Source organism: Opisthorchis viverrini (genome assembly GCF_000715545.1).
Source record: "Opisthorchis viverrini unplaced genomic scaffold opera_v5_379, whole genome shotgun sequence".
NCBI classification, from domain to species: domain Eukaryota; kingdom Metazoa; phylum Platyhelminthes; class Trematoda; order Opisthorchiida; family Opisthorchiidae; genus Opisthorchis; species Opisthorchis viverrini.
The window spans coordinates 257793-279288 of record NW_008752040.1 but is presented as its reverse complement, the minus strand read 5'-3'; the positions used below and the strand labels follow the sequence as shown (position 1 = coordinate 279288).

The 21496-nt window shown below is 45.4% G+C and overlaps 2 protein-coding genes across 2 annotated transcripts in view; both read left to right on the top strand.

Annotated features, from left to right (window-relative positions):
• Positions 1 to 2335, top strand: part of T265_10570 (hypothetical protein) — a gene marked incomplete at both ends in the record, with an annotated part of 77060 nt that extends 74725 nt beyond the window's left edge. The window contains one exon of the mRNA XM_009176978.1: positions 2175 to 2335. Coding sequence (XP_009175242.1) covers positions 2175 to 2335 — 161 coding nt within the window. The remainder of the gene's footprint in view (positions 1 to 2174) is intronic.
• Positions 2336 to 3425: 1090 nt separating this feature from the next.
• T265_10568 (hypothetical protein) overlaps positions 3426 to 21496 on the top strand; it is a gene marked incomplete at both ends in the record, with an annotated part of 62279 nt that continues 44208 nt past the window's right edge. The window contains 11 exons of the mRNA XM_009176977.1: positions 3426 to 3717; positions 3754 to 3967; positions 8406 to 8680; positions 9015 to 9086; positions 12898 to 13028; positions 15151 to 15384; positions 15963 to 16142; positions 16420 to 16554; positions 17338 to 17616; positions 19925 to 20053; positions 20555 to 20756. Coding sequence (XP_009175241.1) covers positions 3426 to 3717; positions 3754 to 3967; positions 8406 to 8680; positions 9015 to 9086; positions 12898 to 13028; positions 15151 to 15384; positions 15963 to 16142; positions 16420 to 16554; positions 17338 to 17616; positions 19925 to 20053; positions 20555 to 20756 — 2143 coding nt within the window. The remainder of the gene's footprint in view (positions 3718 to 3753; positions 3968 to 8405; positions 8681 to 9014; positions 9087 to 12897; positions 13029 to 15150; positions 15385 to 15962; positions 16143 to 16419; positions 16555 to 17337; positions 17617 to 19924; positions 20054 to 20554; positions 20757 to 21496) is intronic.

Genomic DNA, 21496 nt, shown 5'->3' with positions numbered 1-21496 from the left:
GACGCTGGGGCTGAGTATAGACACACATAGTGTTCTCTGTAAGCCCCAGATACCACTGCTGAGTTATTTGTCGGTTCTCCGTTTCTGTCCCTCAAGGAGAACGCGGCTGGCTTGTTTCTGTGGCGATGTCTCATGTACTTGAATGGTACGTTTTTGTTTTTTTCGAGCGAGGTCCAGAATGATGGCTTGTTTTCGTATGTCCCATTTGCGGATTTCTGATTTACAGCAGTTCCCTACTTTACGAAATGCCAGCTCATCTTCTGTATCCCCTGAAGTTAACTTTTTGAAAAAGAGTTGGGATCTTTTTCCCAGAAGTCGCCAATTCTTTTTGGCGGCCTGCGGTTCATCCGAGTGCGTGCTGTTTTTTGGGACGAACGTCGCGTCAGCCTCGTGAACTTTCTGGAAAGTGGTCCTATATAGTTCTTCCACTGGAGCTGGTCCCACTGTGACTTGTTCAAGAAAGATGAGCATTCATGAGAAGTCTGCACGACAGAAGTCTCGAAACCACGTTTGAGGTTCGGGATATCTGGCCCAGTAGCAGATAAAATCAAAGGTCAGCACACAGAGGTCACCATGTCCCAGTGGAGCGTTAATTGTTGATCGATCAACGAAGTGTCTTTCTTTAGTGATGACCAAATCCCGGAGAGATGGTAGTTGGCCTGCGCGGCATCTGGGGGGTGCACATGTCGAGTAGATGGTAGTTGGCCTGCGCGGCATCTGGGGGGTGCAACGACATGTCGAGTTCAAGTGCTCTGTTGAACGACTCCAATCAGCGCCACTGCATAACCCCACATAATTCGACGCGCTGGAGCTCAATCCAGGAGGCCTTGGAGCGTTGAAGTTACCCATTAGCAGGATATGCGTGAAATGGTAGCTGGAGGAGAGTTGCTCAAGGGTTTGTTTGAGGAATTGATCATCTTCAGGTGGACTCGAGGGGCTATGGTAGACCACACCGAGTAGGAGAGAATCGGACCCGCGCAGCGGGATTTGGACCCACAGTGCATCGCAAAAGGGTGTGGAGGTTGTGTCAGAGAGGACAATCGGAAATGCTAGGGCCACATCTAAGTACAGAGCAACCCCACCTACCCGCCCTCGTTTTGAGTCGGCTCGGAAAATAGAGTAACCGTCTATCGAGATCTCCGCGTCAGAGACATCTGGTGTGAGCCAAGTCTCTGTGAGTGCGATTATGGACTGTTGTTCAAGGTAAGCTGACTGTTTAACATCGCCGAGTTTGTGGAAAAGGCTGAGGCAGTTTGTGGACAAGCATTTCAACACCGTCTCCGCTGCCTCCGAGGGTGAGGAGCCGAAATTTGAGTGACCAGGGTGGTTAGCAGACTTAATAGTTGTGCGCCGTGGTTGAGTCTAAGGCTCCGAAGGTGCGCCTTGGGCGATGTCGCCTGCTTCCTGTTTTCGTGGTTTCTGGGGGTGCTTTTCGCATGCGATTTTTTTCGTTTCGTGGGAGCCTGGTTTGCTCGGGCCTTTTGGCTTTGGGGGACGAGGTCTTTTCCCCCGTGGGCGAAAATTTCGACCGTTGCTGTTTGTAGCTCTTTCAGCACCCCCATTTTGGCGACCGGATTTGCTGTTGATCAGAGATGCGCGGCAAGCTTTTGCCTTCCTGGATTCTTGGGTGTTTTGAAGTGGTTTGACTGGAAAAGTGCCTCTGTGAGGCCATGGGCGCTGGGTGGCGCAGCTAGTTTCGTCGGCCTGCTTTCGGGAGCACAACGGGAAATGACCAGAGTCGGCTTGGTCATGAGTTTGGGGTCGGCTGAATTGGTGCCCAGCGGAAGCTTTTTTCGTGTCTCCACCCTGACTCGTTGTGCCCCAGCTTTCGCGCGTCTAGAGGGCTATCCTCAGATAGACACCTGACCATTGTGTTGGCCTTCTGATTGCTACCAGCCCGCTCCAAGATCTTCTGTACGTCAGATGGGAAGGAGAGAGTGACGAGAAGTCCAAGCATTCGCTTGCTTCCATTCTGGCGTAACCATTCTGAATGGAGCGATTGGTCAGGCTTGGTGAGGACATTCCTAAGGATTGATTGTGCCGTCTTCGCTGGCGTGATTTTCCCGGAGAGTGACCCCCACATTATCAATCTGGTTTCCCTTAGGCGCCTGTCCACTAAGGACCCTGTGGCGGTCTTTATAGCCAAGTCAGAGAGTTTTTTACTTTCTTCACAGCCAGAGGACTCGGTGTGGATATCGCAAGGTACTCGTTCAGCGAAGAAAGCTCCTTGTCAACTTTCATTCAAGTCGCTGCATTTTTAGTGCCTGAGTCCTCCAGTGCCCGTGAAAGACGCTCCAATTTCGCGTCGGGTATTCCGGTCAAAGCGGAACGCTGACATCGGTCTTTCTGAATCTGCAGTGGGGATTGGGTACCGTTTTTGGGGACTTTCCTCTTGGCTGTGGTATGCATTCCACTCTTAACGTAGAGGTAACTGGCGCAGACAAACGGGTCGGGCGCGTTAGCTAGTCGGCTTATCTGGTCGCCCTGTAAACCCGTGCATTTGAAGTGCCGCCAGGCCTTGCAGGTGTGGCATTGCATACCGCGTTTGACATTCGACGGGCAGCCATTTCGCCCACATCCGTTGTGGTCTATCAATGGCTGCAGAGGGCAATCGGTGTAAATTGATGTCATGTTTAGGACTAGATGTAAAATAGAAAGTGTGCGCAAAATATCAAGGGTTATCTCTCAAATGTTTTGTTAGAGTAATGAAATTAAACAATTACCCGTGTGTAATCTGTGAATAGATTGGAAAACGAAAAAATTCTTTCACAAATTTGCACGAGGGAAAAACGAAACCGATTTCGAACGTACCGCCAACGAAGTTGTGCACCGCGTTTGAGTCCAGTGTTCCAAAGGGGCCTCTGGGGCGATGTCGTCTACTTTCTGTTTTCGTGGTTTCTGGGGGTGATTTTTGCTTGGAAGGTTTTTTCGTTCCGTGAGAGCCCGGTTTGCTCGAGCCTTTTGCATTTGGGGGACGAGGTCTTTTCCCCCGTGGGCGAAAATTTCGACCGTTGCTGTTTGTAGCTCTTTCAGCACCCCCATTTTGGCGACCGGATTTGCTGTTAATCAGAGATTTGCGGCAAGCTTTTTCCTTCCTGGATTCTTGGGTGTTTTGGCGTGGCTTGACTGGAAAAGTGCCTCTGTGAGGCCACTAGCGCTGGGTGGCGGCACCAAGAGTGGAGTGCAGCTCCGCTGGGGCCTAAAATGATAATCAAACGAACGGACACTATTCTACTCCTGCAGCCAGTAGTCGCTCGCAGGACAATGAACGCAACCTATTGATTAGCTATTCACCCTATGAGGCTTTCATGCCCAATCCCGTCCCTCGTACGCTCCTGTCCTGAAGTTCTGACCTGGAGTGCACCCCTAAGCTGTGGGCGGGACTTTCGACGCCGGCGAGGATTTAGTCGTTTTCGGTACTTCAGATGGATTTTTTCCATTTGCCCGACGCGGAATTAAAATCTGCTGATGATTTCATCAGTCACGTATCCTCTAACTTCTCCATGAGCAAAGATGAATGGCGGCGGAAGTTTTGCGATGCATGTGTTGGCGGACAGGTGGATTCCGTCGTCTTCAAGGGTGTCCTAGATATTTTCCGTTATGATTGTTTTTCGGCGGATAGATTCCGAATGAAAAAAGCGAAAATGCTTTTTCTTACGAAGCTTTTCGAGTTTTTGATTGCTGGCGATTCTGGCATCCAGAATCTCGGCAGAAAACGTATGTTCTGATTACATATATCTTATGTATCCTTAGTGAAAGAATATGATTACTCAGCTCGTTGCAGTTTGGTTTGGACCATCAATTACTTTGCATATAGATGCCGAACTTGTGGCATCTCGCCCAGTATGTCTTTGTGTAGTTCTTGCTTCATGGCCGGCAACCATGTTGGGCATGATTTCAATAAGTTCAAGAGTCTCGCCGGTGGTGCGTGCGATTGTGGCGACTCAAACGTCATGCTCCCATCCGGGTAAGTATATAAGAATCATTCATACAGGAATAAGTATTCATGTGGGTTTATGAAGAATGCTACGCGTATAGTTTTGAAAAATTCATGTCAGGGCATCAGCCACATAGTAGCCATGGTTGACTCCGATCGATGTGCCACCTGGGCCGGAGTGGGTACTGAGTTGGCACGGGTTCCGTCTCACAAAAGAAGCCAACTCGACAATAGTTGATGCGCAATCATTCATAGTGGTTTTCTGACACCGTACATAGATCTTGTAGAAATCGCTCTTATCGCATCTCCATGATCCAAAACAGGCAGTTTGGAATTTGAGTACCGATTAAGAGAGTGGACAAATTTGCTTACCTGGCAGCTGTATCAGTCTTGGTGGTCTCGCAAAAGGTGATATTTCCACCCGGATCGGAAAAGCCAGAACAGCTTTTGGTAACCTTTGTCACCTGTGGCGTGGGCGTGGCATCAATTTGTCCATCAAAAGTCGAGCTTACAATGCTGCGGTGCGTTCCATATTAGTACACGGATCGGAAACCTGGCCGCTACACGCTGATGATATTTGACCATCGATATTTTCGGAATATTGCCCGAGTCCAGTGGGGCCACCGGATCAGTAATGCTGAAGTATGTCGAATGTTATTCTGAAGAAATAACTCTCCCACGGTAGGTGAGCAGACCACCACATAGGTTGTGCTTGCTTGGTCACATGCTTCGTATCCCAGTCGAATGCCTTCCTCAAAGGTGGAAACGAGCCAGAGGATGTCAAACAGTGACTTGGAGGGAAGCATAAAAGCCACTACCAGCAAACTCAGCCGCACTGGTCACTGTCGTCTTCCTGGATGGGAATCCCCAGACGGACAACATCAATGGTTAGAGACATTGTCAAACGTGGACCAGTCCGCCCTCAACGGCGTTCGTGCATCCAAGCGATTGTCTTCAGTGCATAGCTCCCTTCCCAATTACCACACTTAACAGTCCGCGGATAATCTTGTATTTACGCACCAATTTATCAGTTCCCGCCTCCAGTGTGCAGCCACCTACCACACCTCCCCAAATCATTCGTGAACGAAACTGGCAACTACAACCACTGTACGACAAGTATGCGGTTCTTACAGCTGATGATGCTGATGATGACATATTTAACCGACAGACTCTGAAATCGCAGCACCGCTCCCAGCAACCAACAGTGGCGGTTGTTTTTTACTTGGAACCGACGGTGAAGCATCGGTGTTGAACACTGATATCATGCTGTCGATGATGATGAACCTGCATTTGATACTGGATCGTCAGAGACCGACAGTATCTATGGGGCAGAGGATTGTCAGAAAAAACCGCCATCTTTCACGTGTTCTCCTTAACTTCGTTATCCGTGTAACCTGGAAGATTCACTCCCAGCCTCTAATACCTGTGAAGTCAATGTGCCCCAGGGTATTCACTTATGGATATCGAGGACACAGTTCACATAGATCTTGCTGAGTCTGACGCTATCGCCATGCAGAATACATCGGGTACTCTAAATAAGCCTGATTCAAGGCTTTATATGCGCTTTACACCTGAAAAGAGTATATTACTGCTGCAAGATTGGGTGAGTTTGAATGCGAACCTGCTGCTTGTGGAAGTGCCGATTGCAGTAGTAGTCGAACTTATCCGAGTGACTTCATCAACCTCGGTGGTTTGGCCAATCGAGCTATTTCCATCCGGAGCAGGAGCGGCAGAGCAGCTTGCATGAACTTTCATCACGTGTGGCCTGGGTGTAAGGTCGAACAAAGATCGATTTTAAAATCCGCCAGTGCGCCCCATATTGCTATATGCGTCAGGAACTTCGCTGCTACTCGCTTAGGACGTTAAAGGGTCTCTTAGTGTTTGGCTTCTAGTGCTTTGGGATCATTGTCCGAATCTGGTTGGAATATCGGGGAATATCGTAATACCGAAATACCTCGAGCGGTTTTCGGAAGAAATGACTCGCTTGCGATAGATGAAATAATCAACCTCCACTGGTTGTGCTGGCTTGGTCACGTGTTCCGTGCGTCACTAGACCAAATTGATCAGGACACCTTTTTGGCACAGCTATGCTGATGGTGAAAACGAGCCAGGGAGAGTTAACCAACGACTTGACAGAGAAGTTTGAAAGCAATTACCAGGAAACTCGGCCACGCTGATCACTGCTATCCTCCTTGAAAGGGGTTTCGGGACGTAACCCATCAGTGGTCTAGAAACATTGACAGACATGACCCAATTGCTTGCCCGGTGGCGTGGATTCAGCCATACCGTTGCCAATACTTCTTATGTATCGAAAACGGGCACGATGAACGACTATACGCGTTATGAGAACGAGCGCACAAATCCTCAGCTATGATGCGAGCTCAACCACTAATAGCGCAGAACGAGAAGACCAGAACTTCAGAGGAGAGCTTTTACTGCCTCAACTAAAGGTAAAGTACAGCGGAAGCACCGTCTAATGCACATATTTTGAGCGACCTTGGGGAACAATAGATTAGTTAGCGCACACAAAGTCCAACTGGCCACTAGGAAAGAGATGAGAAATTTAAAAGTTGAAGATTTTAGAAAATAAGATAAGCAGTAGCTCGAAAAATAAACGGTTCTTGGGGATACTGATATCTCCAACAACACTGCGTAACTTCTATTCTGAGTCTTCTCGGTGACATGTCCACCGGCACCCCTGTGTTCGCGAGTCAGTTAAGTCATCTCCCGCGTCCACTGCGTAGCTATCCAATTTTGTCTCTCCAGATCATAGGCGAGCGAAACCATGGCAGCTGTAACCAATGTACAAGATATACGCGGCTTTGCAGATGAGTATGTTGCTCCTGCCTGATTTTCTATCCAGAAGTATGTAGTTTCTATTTCAAGCACATGTTTCGGCGCTAGATAACGGCTTCTTCATCTATACGTCGTTTACGCACCGTATCTATGTGAATTAAAGGGATTGTATAGAGCGTATAGTCTTCCATTGTGTGACATCAGGACAGTGAATTACAATGGTTTCGTCAGCTCATTTGTATTCTGGAACTCGTCTAAAAAACATCATTACTCCACCATTGTTGCCAGGTTCGAGAGGTAGACTATGAACATGCTTTTGGGGCTTCTGTCTTTACTTCGACTGAATAGGCTGAAACCTGAGGCAACAGATGTTAGGCTTTTCGTGGGAGGCCACCCCGGAATCAGCGACATGAAAGTTGTATATAAGAGGGCGCAAAGGTAAGGCATCGAAACCTTGTGTTGTGCCGGTGCTTGCATGAGATGCTCCCAGACTTCAGAGATTTTTTGTCAAACGAAGTGATGCACTGACTAGCGTTTTCAGTCTCCTTGACCATAGATTTTGAAGCCTTGTCTTTTAAAGTCCATTGTTTTGCATAGTCAGTCTGGCGAGTGTAGACATACTTATCGTCTGAGTGAAGGAAGTCACTGCATGCATACTGCTGCCGCAGACTTTCTTATCATATTGCGTGGCTAGGGCTTGTCTTATTTCTGATTTGGAAGAACCCAAAGGTGTGAGTTTAATGAATCCGCCCGACTACAGGCTAATATAGTACTTGAAATCCTGGTTGAAACAAATGCGTCGGGGAGCGTGTATTATCATGTACATCGAAGTCAGTCTTTCACTCACGACCACCTTTTCAGCCTTCTTGCGGACAGGTTGCTCTATATCCTGCAGTGTACTTTGTATGACTGTTACACCTCTTCGACAAGCGGTCCAGCGTTACTCGATTGTTTCCAGCTATCCCGTACGGAACCCCACAAAATGGGTTGTTGTGCGAGGTGAATCTGGAAACAGCTGCCAGCCCATAGACGATGCGGGCTTCGTGCGTGCTTGCACGACTTTGTGCCATATTTCCTTGTTCTTTTTCGACTGCCACTTCTATTCCGCGGTTCTAGTGGGCTTTTATGGATTCCTCTCCCCGTGCCTTGTTTCTACTGAAGTTGTCCTAGTGTATACTCGCCTTTTTACATAGAAGCGAGAGAAATTAATAGCTGATCCCTTAAATCAAGTCAATGATTTGGAATAAAATGCTGTTCAGTACGACAGTCGAAACGGAAAATGGTGTTTCCGTTTTCATAAAGGAAACTACTCACAAGGTTGCTGAAAGCTCTTCGACAGCCCACGACCGGTTTCGCCCTTCTTGGGGCTCATCAGGTAGGCGAAGTCCCCGAGTTTCCGTCAACCTTATGATTTTACTTGAACCCAAATTGCACTGTTTTCGAGAAATACACTAGCAAATCAATTTGGTTTTCACGGGAGACTCAATTGAATCTCTCGTTTATGATGTCCTCCAGCTGAATGTGCTGCACACAGGCCGCCTCACGATTCAGTTGGACCGATATTCGAGATATCGCAGTATATTTTCGGTTATTCCATTCATCACTCACATTATCACCTTACATTTACGAGACGGAATACCTGGTCTAACTTTCTCTTCTTAACCATCCGTAGTTATTGCCGGTACCACGGTCCAGACAAGGTGCATAATCGCCCCTCTCCACCTGAGGAACTTGTGGCACCGCTCCGCTCACTTCTACCCCGCTTTTTACCGGCCCTGCTGTATTGGTTCTGGGAACTTTGCAGCAGTACCGATCCAACAACTCTGACAGACGAAGTTGCACCGGCTCTGTTTGTACTTCACGTCCTTCATGCTTGCGGTTGGGTCACGCAGAAGATGATTGCTGATGTTCTGATTGATCGAACAGTGTTTGAACAGCTGAAGATTGGTAAGACATACTAACACATTCGAATGCTTGAGGAAAATTAGGTACGTGGCTTCGGTGTCTCACGTATAGGTTTAGTTTATCCCTATCCTCTGGGGACAGGTCCCTAGGTCTGGATCCAAAGATACTGTCGTTATTGTTAAATTCTCCATCATTCATTGATGCGCCACCTACCGTTTATTGTCGAGCGTTTTATTGTGTTCCTGTGCCCATGCGTTATTTTTAACCTTTTGGGCTAGGCGCTTACTTTTAATGGGTGACTCAGTTGTTTGAGTTTCGGCACCATACCTTAATGTGCATGGCTCGCATGTTGTTGCCCTTTCCATTATTGTTGCAGACTGCGAAAACGAATTAGCCTACAAAGACTATGTTCTGAGCGTTGGCACTAATCCCGGCTTTCACTTACCGGGTAAGTTTCCGAATGTCAGCATCGTAGACTTTATTTTCTGTGCCAAAATTTCATTTCCACACAGAAACTTTGTTGGTTTTACTTGCTTTTATGTTGCGTTCATCTGTGTAAACTTAGTGGCTTCTAACAAAGTCGCCTCTTGTTTTACGTTTTATACTTAGACTCCGATATTCTTGCTCGAGATTAGCTTCGGCTGCAGTATGCACTTGCTGTCAGTTCCCTGTCCTCTTGATGACACAAAACCATGTCAACATTTTACGTATTGCTGAAGTTTTGCCGTCTAATCACGCATTATTATTAAACTTGTTTGCTACGACAGCCGATTAACACCGCTCTTGCAACGTTGACCCGACCTCCGTCCGAGAGTGCGTGTTTCTGTTGTGTTATTGTGTCTTTTGGGCGTCCTGTAGTTAATTAAATGAAGCCCCTGGTGTATAACCATAGTCACTGGCCGAGTTTGGGCGGACAACCTGAAGAACCTTTTCACACGTCTTCCAAATGCCAATTTTCGTTCCCTCAAAAACGGAACTGCGCATATTCCAGAAGCCTTATGGTTATTCCTCTATGTTGCCTTCAAATAACCTGTCATTACTTACTCCTTTTCACTCTTGGTAGATGTCCGTAATCAGTAATTGAGAGCTTTCCTATGTGTCGCATCAATCCTCGCGCCTACACTCCCAAACTACAAAACTTAAGCGACCGGTTTGAGTTTCTCGCTGTCTTAGCCTCCCGCAAGATTAGTCCATTCGCCGAGTTTTCGGTCTTTTAGCGGCATGGTGGAATGCGACATGGCTGGACACTACCATGGTGTATGCAACCCAGCTACCCAACTGCACAGAGGAAGGAATTATATCTGAAACCACTTGAGCCCTCTGTTAGTGCGGAACACGTTGCGGTGTCGTAAATTTTAATTCTGACAAATCACTAATGCTACGTTACTTCACAGATATCCTGAGTTCGCCAAAGTGCTCCGCTACTGCCTATTCGACTTGGAAGTTCGTCTTGAACCAGGATGCAGCTGCCTAGCGACTGAATTTACCCGTCATCACATCTAATGGTTCACCTGCAGGAATAAATTTACTGCCTCTTCTAGGCTAGTCCAACACTGACGTTTCATGGATTGCATTCCGTATTATGGTGGAACCCATTTACGTAGACAGTGTGTTTATTAGTAGGAGGACTCACCTTGACCGTTCCTCCACTGTTACATTAGAGCGATCCACCATAGTCCACTGGTCACTCTCACAAGCTCGGCTTTTATGTGGAATTGCCGCCACAGCACGCCGTTTGCGCTATGTGGCTTTTGACTGTTCGTTCGTTTCAGTGTTGTTGAGCAGATCCCGGAGGAACTCGTGTCGCAGTGGTCTTGGCACACAAGTCGAACATCATGCTTCTTTTGGAGGATAAGTGGGTGGATCTTCCTGTCCCCCGTACTCACATCCTAATTATAATAGTGCGGATTGTCTACGCAGATCTTGCGTAGGTCGCCACCGAAAACTTTTCGCCATCAATCTTTGACGTGTGCAATAGAATCTTTCATTCTGCTTCTAAAACCGGAATGTTCTCCGTGTCCAACACGGGTAACGTCGTCACATGAACAATGGCTACTTTGAAGTCACATTCTTTCCCAAGGATTTAATAAAACTGCTCTAGATTCTCCCCAACCTTTCTGGTGGACGCCAGTAGATGGTGTGCATATACTTCTTTTTCGGGTTGAATGTAAACGGCATCGAGGCTAGTTTTTGCAGTACCATAGTCAAAATATGGAGGTGAATATTAATTTGATGTGAACTTGCTTAATGTCTTTAGCTTACTAGGATCTGACTATCTCACCACCTAGAGGTACGTTTCGAAGTTAGAGCATCGGGTATTCCGGGCGTCCGTAGCAAAACTCTTGAACATGTGAAGTTTGAGTGAGTGCTTTCCCGAGTTCATTATTATAGTGGTGTCTTTGAGGACTTTCACGTTTCCCTTTCAACTTTGTTGTCGAATTAATGATCGAAATAAAAATAAATCATTCAGCTGTAACACCCTTTCGGTGCCTAGCTGTCATGCCACCCGAACGAAGCACGAGGGCTGAGATACTGCCAGGTTGCCCAAGCCTAGGCAGGGAAGTCGAGTGGTAGAGGTCGGGTTCGAACCACGGACCTTCTGGTCAGTAAATTCGCGTTCTAACCACTTGAGCCCTCTCGCCCCCTAATGACAGAAAAGTTGTCCATGTCTTCTATCTCTTGCATGGTGCAGTATACGGTTGATATTCTTGGTTCAGATCCCGCATACAAAATCGTACTGTGTGTTTGGGTATCCATTCTGCGTCTCCAAAGTGTCAAGTGCTCTTACAGTATGGAGCGAGTGTACCAGCGAAGCTGCCTGTGATTCCAGAGCCAATGAAGATAGTGGGCATTTCAGCCTATATGGGTATTTGCGTCACGTCGGATGACTCACGACGGGAATACTGGAATCGCTAAAAGCCGTTCTACTTTCCTTTAACTCGGACACCTGTATGGGCGTTACATTAGGTTGTCGGCAAAAGGCAGGTTCTACACCTTGGCTGTGTCTAGTATTACTTTACGGTTGTGAAGCCTGACCGCTGTCCTTTGTTTTTAAGATAAAATTGTTTGTCTTTGACCACCGGTGCCTTCGGCGCATAGCACATGTACCATGAGGAGATCGAATTAGCAATACAAGCCACCAGGTGAGAGGTTCCACCAGGTAGATTACAGCCATTCTTCCCAGTGACTTACTGTTCCAGCGTATACTTTGTGCACTTCATCGCCTAACGGCCGACTGCAGGTACTGTAACTGGATTTAAATCACACGAGCTAACCGTTGATGGGTGTATAACTGATGCGTCTCATTTTGCCTCTTCATTTCACCTCGCACTTGTGAGTGGTTATGAAGGAGCGGCTCGTAAGTCTCCCTGTTTGGGTTTCCGTAGCGATCCTCATCCGTTGCAAACGTCTTTGTGTTCCGCTGAGCTCAACTTTCTCAAGAATGCGTGATTTATTTTCCGTAGCCAGCACGTCATTGGGACCCAATGTTATCGCAACCGCTTTGCAACGTCCCCCATTGATGCGCTTTCTTTTACCATTTGGAATCTGGAGCGAAGATAGATATTCTGGGTTCGATTGTGAACTTCCTCACCGCATACTCCACCAATAAGGTTGTTACATACTACCGTAATTGATGGTTGCACACCACCTAGCAGATCCCAATGAACAAGACTATAGAACTCAGCAGAATGGCTTACACTTTAGGCCTTGGGTAGAAAACGGGTCTGCTTTCGCTCTTGTAGGTCACTTTTAAGCAGGCCTCATTAACAAAAACAAATAAGTCAGATATCATATTCCAGTTCAGCTGATGATCGGTTGTGGGAGCAATCCCCTGTTTAGCTAACTGAGGCAAAATGAATCAGTTTGTAACGTGACTGATGTTCCCCACAGTGGTCCATTTTCACACTTTTGTAAAAACACACCTTCGTGTCGAATTCATTCACCGGCAAATTCAAGGATTGAGATGAACAAGAGTGGCCACCAGGCAGTGACCAGGAGAGAAGTTTTCTCGGGTCTCTTTTCACTATCCCTTGTTCGCTTCTGCGTGGTGTCTCTGATTGTTGTTGCAGTTTAAACACTAGGAACTTAATAATTGTCTCTAATTACGCACTGTACTTTATTAGGGGGATCATACTATGGATCTCTAATTGAGGGGTTTCACTGTGATATACCCAGGTAACTTGCTTCCCTTTTCTCTATGGTCAACGTTCATCCTTTGCTATGACCTCGAATGATAGTTCTACTCGCTTCTTTTTTAGCGTGCATTGCCAAACAAGATCTCGCCCACCGTCACCTGTTGGACGCCTTCATCTACTGTACAATTAAACTTAGATTCCCGGAGAGTCTTGTGACCTTTCTCATCGGTCTTTTGGCTGTCGAAGAATTCAAGGTACTTGAAAAACACTTTAGCGTGTTTAGAAATACAGTAATTTGTATATCAATTTGGTATATATATGTATAAATATATAGACCGAAGAATATATCACCTTGAGTCGCCTGAGCGATGACCCAAGGTCACAGTAGTTTTGCAGTGGTTTAAAGATATGTTTTGGCTGATCATGTGTGAAGCTCAGGTGTCCACAAACGAACCAATCCTTCACGCATACAGCACCTGTTAGGCAATGTTCCATCTCCAGGCCCTTTGTTATATCTGCGAGAGCTATCGAGCCCACAGTTCGTTCCTGGTCTATCGGGCTAGGAGAAACAAACTCTGGAGGTCATTCTTCTGGGAGGATTGGTTGAATAGAAATCAAGGGGAAACTGAATTCAGAAAAAGGTGATCCGTCAGTGATGGTTTGCTAGAATTGTGCCATGCACCTGATCTATCGGCGCGAAATACTCGTTGTTCTCGCTGGCAGCTGAAGAATGTTACATCGCCGGTACATTACATCTTGAGATCAAAGAGCAGAGTGGACCTGCATGCCGTGAAAGATAGAAGTGATATCTTGCTGAGGTGCGGTTGACACTATTTTTTACATCGAAGTGTTCTTTAACGTGCTGCACTCTGCTAACTTTCAACGAAAGGCCGGTTACTCAGCTCAGGAGCCCGGTGTGTTGAACCTATGTAAGGTTCCTATAGGGTGTGGTGAAACCTTTCCAAGCGAAAGAATGTGCTTGAACGCTTCTGCTGTTAGATTTGATGAACATTTCAATAGCTCCTTTCAATGCCTATGGACAAACTTATTACCATTACGAATCATCAGTGTACACGGATCCCCAGGGAATTCGAACTTGCACCCCAGCTAGCAGTTGAAGGCTAAACCATTCGGCTGCATTTAGCTGATCAGTCGTGTGATTAATTCGCACCTAGGCAAGAAGTAGCGACACTCATCCTTCAATTACGGAATTTACTTCACGTGGTCGTGTGTCGACATTCGCAAATGGAATCTTCACCGGTCGTGTGAAGTGTTCTTCCTTTTGAACTACTTGTAGTTTGTTGATAGTATGAAGAGATTTGAAATACTGTTTAACTGCGACCTGATCACACTGCTGATCAGACGCTCGTGACCGAACGGCTTAGTTTTCAACTGTTGGCTGGGAGGTAAGTTCGAATACCCATGAACTCCAAAAAAGATAAAACAGCTGTACAACGCTTCTGGGCCTTTCACATACGGGGAGGGGGGGATATTTACTTCGCGACTTTGCTTGGTGCTGATGGGGGACACGTGAATTGCACAAATGCCATTCCATTTTCAGCTGGATGTCATTACTCATAAGGCCTATGAAAACTCTGGTAGACACTCGAGGACTAAACTTTCCTAGTGATCCCCGAGAAAGGAAAAACAGGTTTTTTTCAATCATGTGAAAACCCATCTTCGATAAACTTGGAAATTATCCATCAAAACCTCATGTCTTACCAAAGCTATTGCCTCCTGAGGTATCCTCGCTCGATTGAACACACGTAGTGAAATGGCGTGCGTGCATAGTTATGTTTTTGTGTTGTGTGCGATTGTTCAGCTTCAAAGCGAGAATCAAATGTGGAACTTACCTAATAGGGGTATGGCGGGTGTTAGTTTCAAGTAACAAATTACTGTATTTCACGAACATCACTACATTACTAATTTTTTTAAACCTGGTTGTCAATCTGTGGTTCTACGTGAGTGCGTGAACAGAGAAAATCCGTGAAATATGGTAGAAGCACTACTGGAAGGGGGTGTTGGGTGAGCCTCCTCATAACTGAATTTTTTCAGTATTTCCAGTTCTTGTCTAACTGAGTGTTTGAGTGAATGGAAACCTTGAAACTTTTATGGTGGCCTGCTTTCCTTTCTTATTGCTTTCATTTTATGGCTTTCTAAAATTAGGCATAGATAGTCTGCAATAGAGCATTGCTTGAAGTCTTGAAGTTGTGGCTCGCGCTATTATTGCTCTTCGCAGACATCAGGAAATTTCATACAAAGTTTATTATTCAAGCTTCATGCGACGTACTCGTTACATTCTGTGCCATTTTTATACTGCACTGTCATATATGTCATTACTACTCACTCCCTATGGGTTTACTTCCTATATTTCAGGAAGAATTTGTTCAATCTTATCTCAACCACTACACTCGGATCGCCTCGACCGTCATGATCTCTGCACGGACTCGGATGGTTACCGACTGGTCCTTGCAAATGAACAACCGAATTGTACACATTTCTGTTCAGCTTTTCAGCGGAGAAGGATTAGCACTCCGTATGGTTCGGGAGCGTCATCTACACTTGCTGTTGGTCCATTGCCTGCTCAATATGTGCGAGTGCTGCCGTACCGTGAGTTCGATAGCTTCGCTGGCTTTTGAAACTAGAGTCGATGCCACAGCGATTTTCACAAGTCACTCAGCTTGCACTACTCCTAATGGTCATATTTTAAATGTTTTATACCATGGTCTACTTTACAATTAATTTACTCATAATTTGATGGTAGTCTAGTAGTTTTGAGCACAGCATTAACTTTTGGTTAGCCTTTTTCAGTTGCGATTTTGCGAACCATATTCATTTGGAATGTCGTTTACTGTGTCTTCGGACGTTGGCGTACCTGTTGGAGTATCCAAACTCGTTTTTTTCGCTACTCAAGGAAGGCCGAAGGTGTCAATATGATCCGGCATTTCGAATAGCTACGCGTTCAGCCCGAGTAACCGGGTCGCGTCTTTTTTGTTCAAGTGGTTGATGTTTTTGTGCTGCATGGATCTCACTTCTCAACTACCCTTACTCTTCAAAGGAGTTTACTCGCTCTGTGGACGAGACTAATTCCAAAAAAAGCTGATAAAGTTTTCCGGATTGCTCGTTTAGAGAGTAGCCCGGTTCGTCTATCTCGCACGCTGGCTTATCCATTCTTTTTCACATTACAGCGTTTGGATGATCATAGCAACATGGTTGTGAATTGTGAGGGACCACTTATACAGAACAATGTTTTTTGGCCGTTCGTGTCAGATTTGAGCAACCTCGTGTCACACAAGTCAATTGTGGATGTTTTTGTCACGGACCCGGAGTTCTTGAACGCATGGACGAAGGTTCTCCGGTATATGCAAGTGAGTCTTTACCCCAGGATATTGATATCATACTCTCTATGTAGAAGAACTGTTTCTGCTTGCCTACTTTAGATCAGAAAATTCTCCGCCTGGGGCAGATAAGGGTCTTGAATGTTTCACTTACTTGCATGCTGATTGGAGTCTTATTCTTCCTTCCTTTCCACTCATGTCTTTAAGTTAACAAGGGTCAAATTAATTTGATTGATAATACTGCTTTACTGTTCAAAATATCACAGTCGATTCTAATTCGAGTTAATTTCCTCGTTTATTTTCCCAGTTTATGAATTGTTTTGTTCTCAAAGAAGGCGATCACATAGAATATGAAACAATGGCTTTCTATCACGCCTTCACCATGGAGATCGAGATTAGCGCCAATCCAATGTGGAACATTTGGCAGCATTACCGCCACCCGGTGAGCATGAACCTTGCACTCTTATTACGATGAGTCTGTTTTCCAAAACCAATTTGACGGAATCATGTTCAGTGAAGTGAAACGCACGTAATTTTGGGACTTACTTGCATGCTCCTTTTTCCCAGCTGGTTCTCCTTAACACTAGTCTGTGCGTTTACTACTACCCTCCCGAACGTAGTTGTAGGTCTGATCGTTGAAGTTTGCGGAATCCTCGTTAGCGCCTTTCTCCTCAAGCGGCTTTCATGAGTTAAAAACGTACCCTGAACCAGGCCGTGAAAATATCGGAAATGATTGATACAGTCGGCCAAAATACCTAGTACTACTTATACGATATACACACTGAACCTGATTATTTCTGGTGACCTGATGCTCACTGGGTTGGACAGATGACCATCACAATAACGCACCTCAGGAGAATGAATCTATCTAGGAAGCAGATTGGACAATCCAGTCGAAGTTATTCTTCAACCGTCATACTTTCTTAACTTGAAGGATTATTAATTTATTTTTTCCCGGCCCTGGTTGTCCCCACTCTGTATTCCCCACCGTATCCTCAACACTTTAAAGTTGCCGTTGAGCTACCGTGCTATCACTAGCGCCACTGAAGCCCGAATCTTAGTTCTGAGGATAGTGGATTCTTGACATGCGCTCCCTGTGGATAAACAGCAACCCGTTTTTGCGAACTGGTTCGTAAGTTTGCGCGTATAAGTCCGATTTCTCTGATGCTCCAATGCACTGAGACAGTAAAGTTCTAACTGTTTCGTTTCATCTTCGACATGATAGTCAGAACGAGAACGATGTTTGTCGTATGCTAATGCTTGCCTCTCAAGTCTGGCCAATCTCCTTGGAGGTCTTGGACGTCTCGTTTCCCCCACAATACAACCCAATCATCCATCGCGTTCCCCACTCAGTCTCCACTTGCCGCTGATGCGCCACGCCTCCTGCTTTCTAAGTTTGTCAGTTGTACAACATGGGATGGATTTGAGACAGCTGTTGGCGGAATATCTTACCCCAAAACCCTTCCTCTTGTGGCGCTTCATGGATGAGTTGGCTAATACCTTGGTAAGTCGCATGCCGTTTTGCCTTTTTACGTTTTTCATTGCCTTATTCATGGTCAAAGAGGGTTAGTGCATTTGTAAAGCATCATTCGTCTTCCAAAATCTGGTTTTTGTGTTCAATTAGGACGTTCAGCATACATATTGCTTGACTGCACCATGTTTGCTCCTGAAGACCTCTGTAGACTGTCTTGCGAAGCTTATCTTGTCAAACCCGTCAAGTGGTTTTAAGGTGTCGGTGGCTTTTAAAGGTTTTCATACCTAAACTTTAGCCTCGTTTCAGGTTTATTCATTTATCTATTTGGCACCATGATGTTAGTTATTGGCTTGTTCAAGTGTGACACTTCGTAGAATGGAACTAATCTCGTGGGAGATTCGTACACGGTACACACTACCTTAGGTGCTCCCACTTGCTGATGATGCGTACTTTGCGAGGGCATCAGTGTCATTTTTTCGGTCTATATAGCTGTAATTTTTCGTAGTCAGTTGGTGTCGAGCACTTTTGTATACAACTAGAGCTCACTTAATTTCGTGGCATCTTGTTTGGCTGTGCACTGTCGTGACGATGAATATCAAATAAACGAGGAATGTGGGGCCCCTCAAACCCAGCTCTGTGGCCTGAACATTCTTCATTTTCTTAGCTTACACTGCCCTGCTTCCACAATCGATTTTTCGATTTTTCATCGCTATCCATGCTACTTATTTTTCATCTTGTATTGTTGGCAATGATAGTATGTAGAAGAAATTATGTGAGCTACAATAATCCTGTCGAGCTGTCGCTCTCGGTTTTGAGCTGATCTGTGGAAACCACTTATTCGCTTTCTCGCCGGTTCAACCCATGAATTTTTCTGAAAAGTTAAATGGAGCTGCAGGTAACAATTAAAAGTGGAGGTATGCTAGTCCTGCTTGGTGTGTACATTTCGCAACACTTGTTCGGGGGGGGGGTGCAAAAGTAATTCGGTTTGTAGCTTTCTATGCAGTCTATTCAACCTCAACTGACGAATATTCCCCTGCTAGAAAGCTGGTTACGTAAGTGATACCCGACACTTCCTAATCGCATTCGTGTTCAGCTGTGAAATTTCTTTCTCCAGGGTCTATCACTAATCACTGAAAGAACATTTCAGCAAGTCTTCCTTCCGTCACATAAGGAAGGGTTGAAGTCACAATGACACTTTTCTGTTGGGACGGGATAACGGCGCATCCCCGAATTACTAGTGAAAATACGACTTCGCGAAAGGTCATTTCATCCTTATGTTTTCCCATGTCGGTACCAAGAGTCAGCCGTTGAATGTAAAACAAGAATACCTTATATCGTTTAAGAGAGTTTGGGTAGCAATTTTTCCCCGAATTACTAGTGAAAATACGACTTCGCGAAAGGTCATTTCATCCTTATGTTTTCCCATGTCGGTACCAAGAGTCAGCCGTTGAATGTAAAACAAGAATACCTTATATCGTTTCAGAGAGGTTTGGTAAACAATCTGTTTGTTTATTGTTTACCAAACTTCTTTGGAACGATGGCTACCTAATCAGTTCCAAACAATTTCCATTAGGAATACCCTAAACTTTTCTAAGTGAAGTGTAAACTAGCTTGCAACCAAATTATTGGAGTTTATGTTGATCTCGACTTCAGTCCTTCGGGCCTGTGGAGATGAGTCCATCAATTCGACTTGGTTTAACACAACCTTTGTATTCTGTAGAGATATTAGTACTTATGAGTAATGGAACGTTTGCTTGTTTGTTCACAGCACCAACGTATGATTATGTCCTTTATTTGATCATTTCTATCCGGGACCCATTTTCTCGAAATCCTCGCCGGTTACTAGGGTCTGTTTGTCTTTGTTTCCTGTTGTCAGATTCGACACCTGCTGGGTTGGGGAAGCAGAAACACGTCAATCATACGAGATCCCCTCGGCAACATGACGTTGTCTGGTGGCATTGATTTATCCACTCGCTGATCCTAGACCTTTAATATACTGTTTTCCAGGTTCTTCCGCCTGTTTTATGAGCAGCAGTTAACTGTGTTCTGCGCTACCAGCTTCCGAATGCTATGGTAACCCGTACCAAGATGAAATTGTAGGCTGTTCATGGTGACATAATTGAGCTGAGCTTACTAGTGACATCTTTAGGGCCGCGTAAAAGAGACGCCCCAACCGCAGGTGACGGCATGGATATTCTCCAGCTAAAATACTGGGGAGTGAACCTGCGAATATGCAGTCGGTCAATTTGCTGCTGGACTGAAAAATATTTGAGAAGAGTCTTTTCTAATCAAGACTGAGTTCTATTGTCGTGTTACTTCTCTTTCTGTCCTACAACAGCTCGGATGTCATGAGGTGATTGTTGGTTATTGGATTCGTAATGGTCAAGCCCTGCGACAGTCTATTACACACTACATGCAGAGTCAATTTTGCTATTCGTTTATTGATCTGGATATTTTTGCCTTTCAAGTAAGCAACGTTTCGAACCTCCCACATTTTTGTTTCCCAATCAATTTGGTTCGTCATTGTATTGTTTTATTATGGTTTGTTATCTTAGTAGTTAATTACAAGTAAGGTAACTTGTAGATGTCAGGTTAAACAGATATTCAAATACTTCGTCATTCTAATATGCAGCGAGATATTCAGCTCGAGATAGCCCGGTAGTTGGAGCGACGCAAGGTCCGTGGTTCGAATCCAACCCTGACATCTGACTGCACCTGTCTACTTGGAGCAAATTGGCACAGTTTCTTCAGGTGATGTGTTAGGTAGACACCGAAGGCTTGCTACCGCTGGACGTTTACTATGCTGCTGTTAGTGTCAACCGTCCTCTTGTGTACTTTAATTGGATTTGGTGAGATTGTCAACGCGCATTCAGCACCACTTCAACTTCAAATCTAGTTCGTCCTGGCTACTGCTTTCCGTTCACTGTCTCCAAATAATTTTTCTTTCTTTGCCTCCCTTACTCTTCAGGTTTGTGCCACTCTCCTACCTCCGGCCTATGTGTTGAATACTCTCTTGGATCCCACTAGACTTCTTCGGGGCATTCATTTTTATGATGAGTTGCTCAGTTTGGTTGCACCTGCGGAGCCCCGCGCAATGGACCGTAAGCCTATGGCTTTGGAGGCCTGGCTGACTAATCTATGTTGGATCCTGGATCTCCGCAACAACATATGTAGGTGTATCTTCCATATAAGCTTCTCTCATCAATGCCCATCACTAATGAAAGTACAGGGTACCCCAGAGATTAGAACAACCGTCATTTAAGTCATTTAAGAGAGTAAAGATAACTAACTAACCACAACTTTAGGCGCTAGGCAAGAAAGCAGTACTACCGAGGTAACACAGTGGGATAACGCTTTGGTGGTTTGTCAGTACTAGATACTGACGGGTCACTCGAGTATGCTTGTACGAGTGTCTTTCCTACTATTGCGTGGCGAAATGTGGGCCTATCGTTGGCTGACAGTTGCCCATATTTCTTTAATCATAGATTTAATATTTATATACACCTTGACATTTTTTTGTATCCTATCGTATAATGCAGTCAGTTTAGATGAATGGAAGATGTGGTTCTTTGAACAGGAGCAACGTACAGCCTGTGGTATTTAGTCTCCCCCCATTTTAGCTCTGTATAGTCATTTACTAGTACTGTATATAACTTTACTCCAGGAGTCAATGTTGACCTTAGCATGGAGTTTCACTTTAATATGACTTTCTTATTCCAGTTCTTTGTTCCCTGTGCTCTAGCACTCATTGACGAATAAAGGTTCACTGGGTGTTCTGATGAGTTTAATATATGCTGGTAGTATTGCCGTCACGAAGAGACTGGACCATACCGTGGTGTGACGGTTTGCGCACCTCAGCGATCCATTGAGCTATACTGGAGAGTGTCCCGCGACACTCACAGAGTCTCTC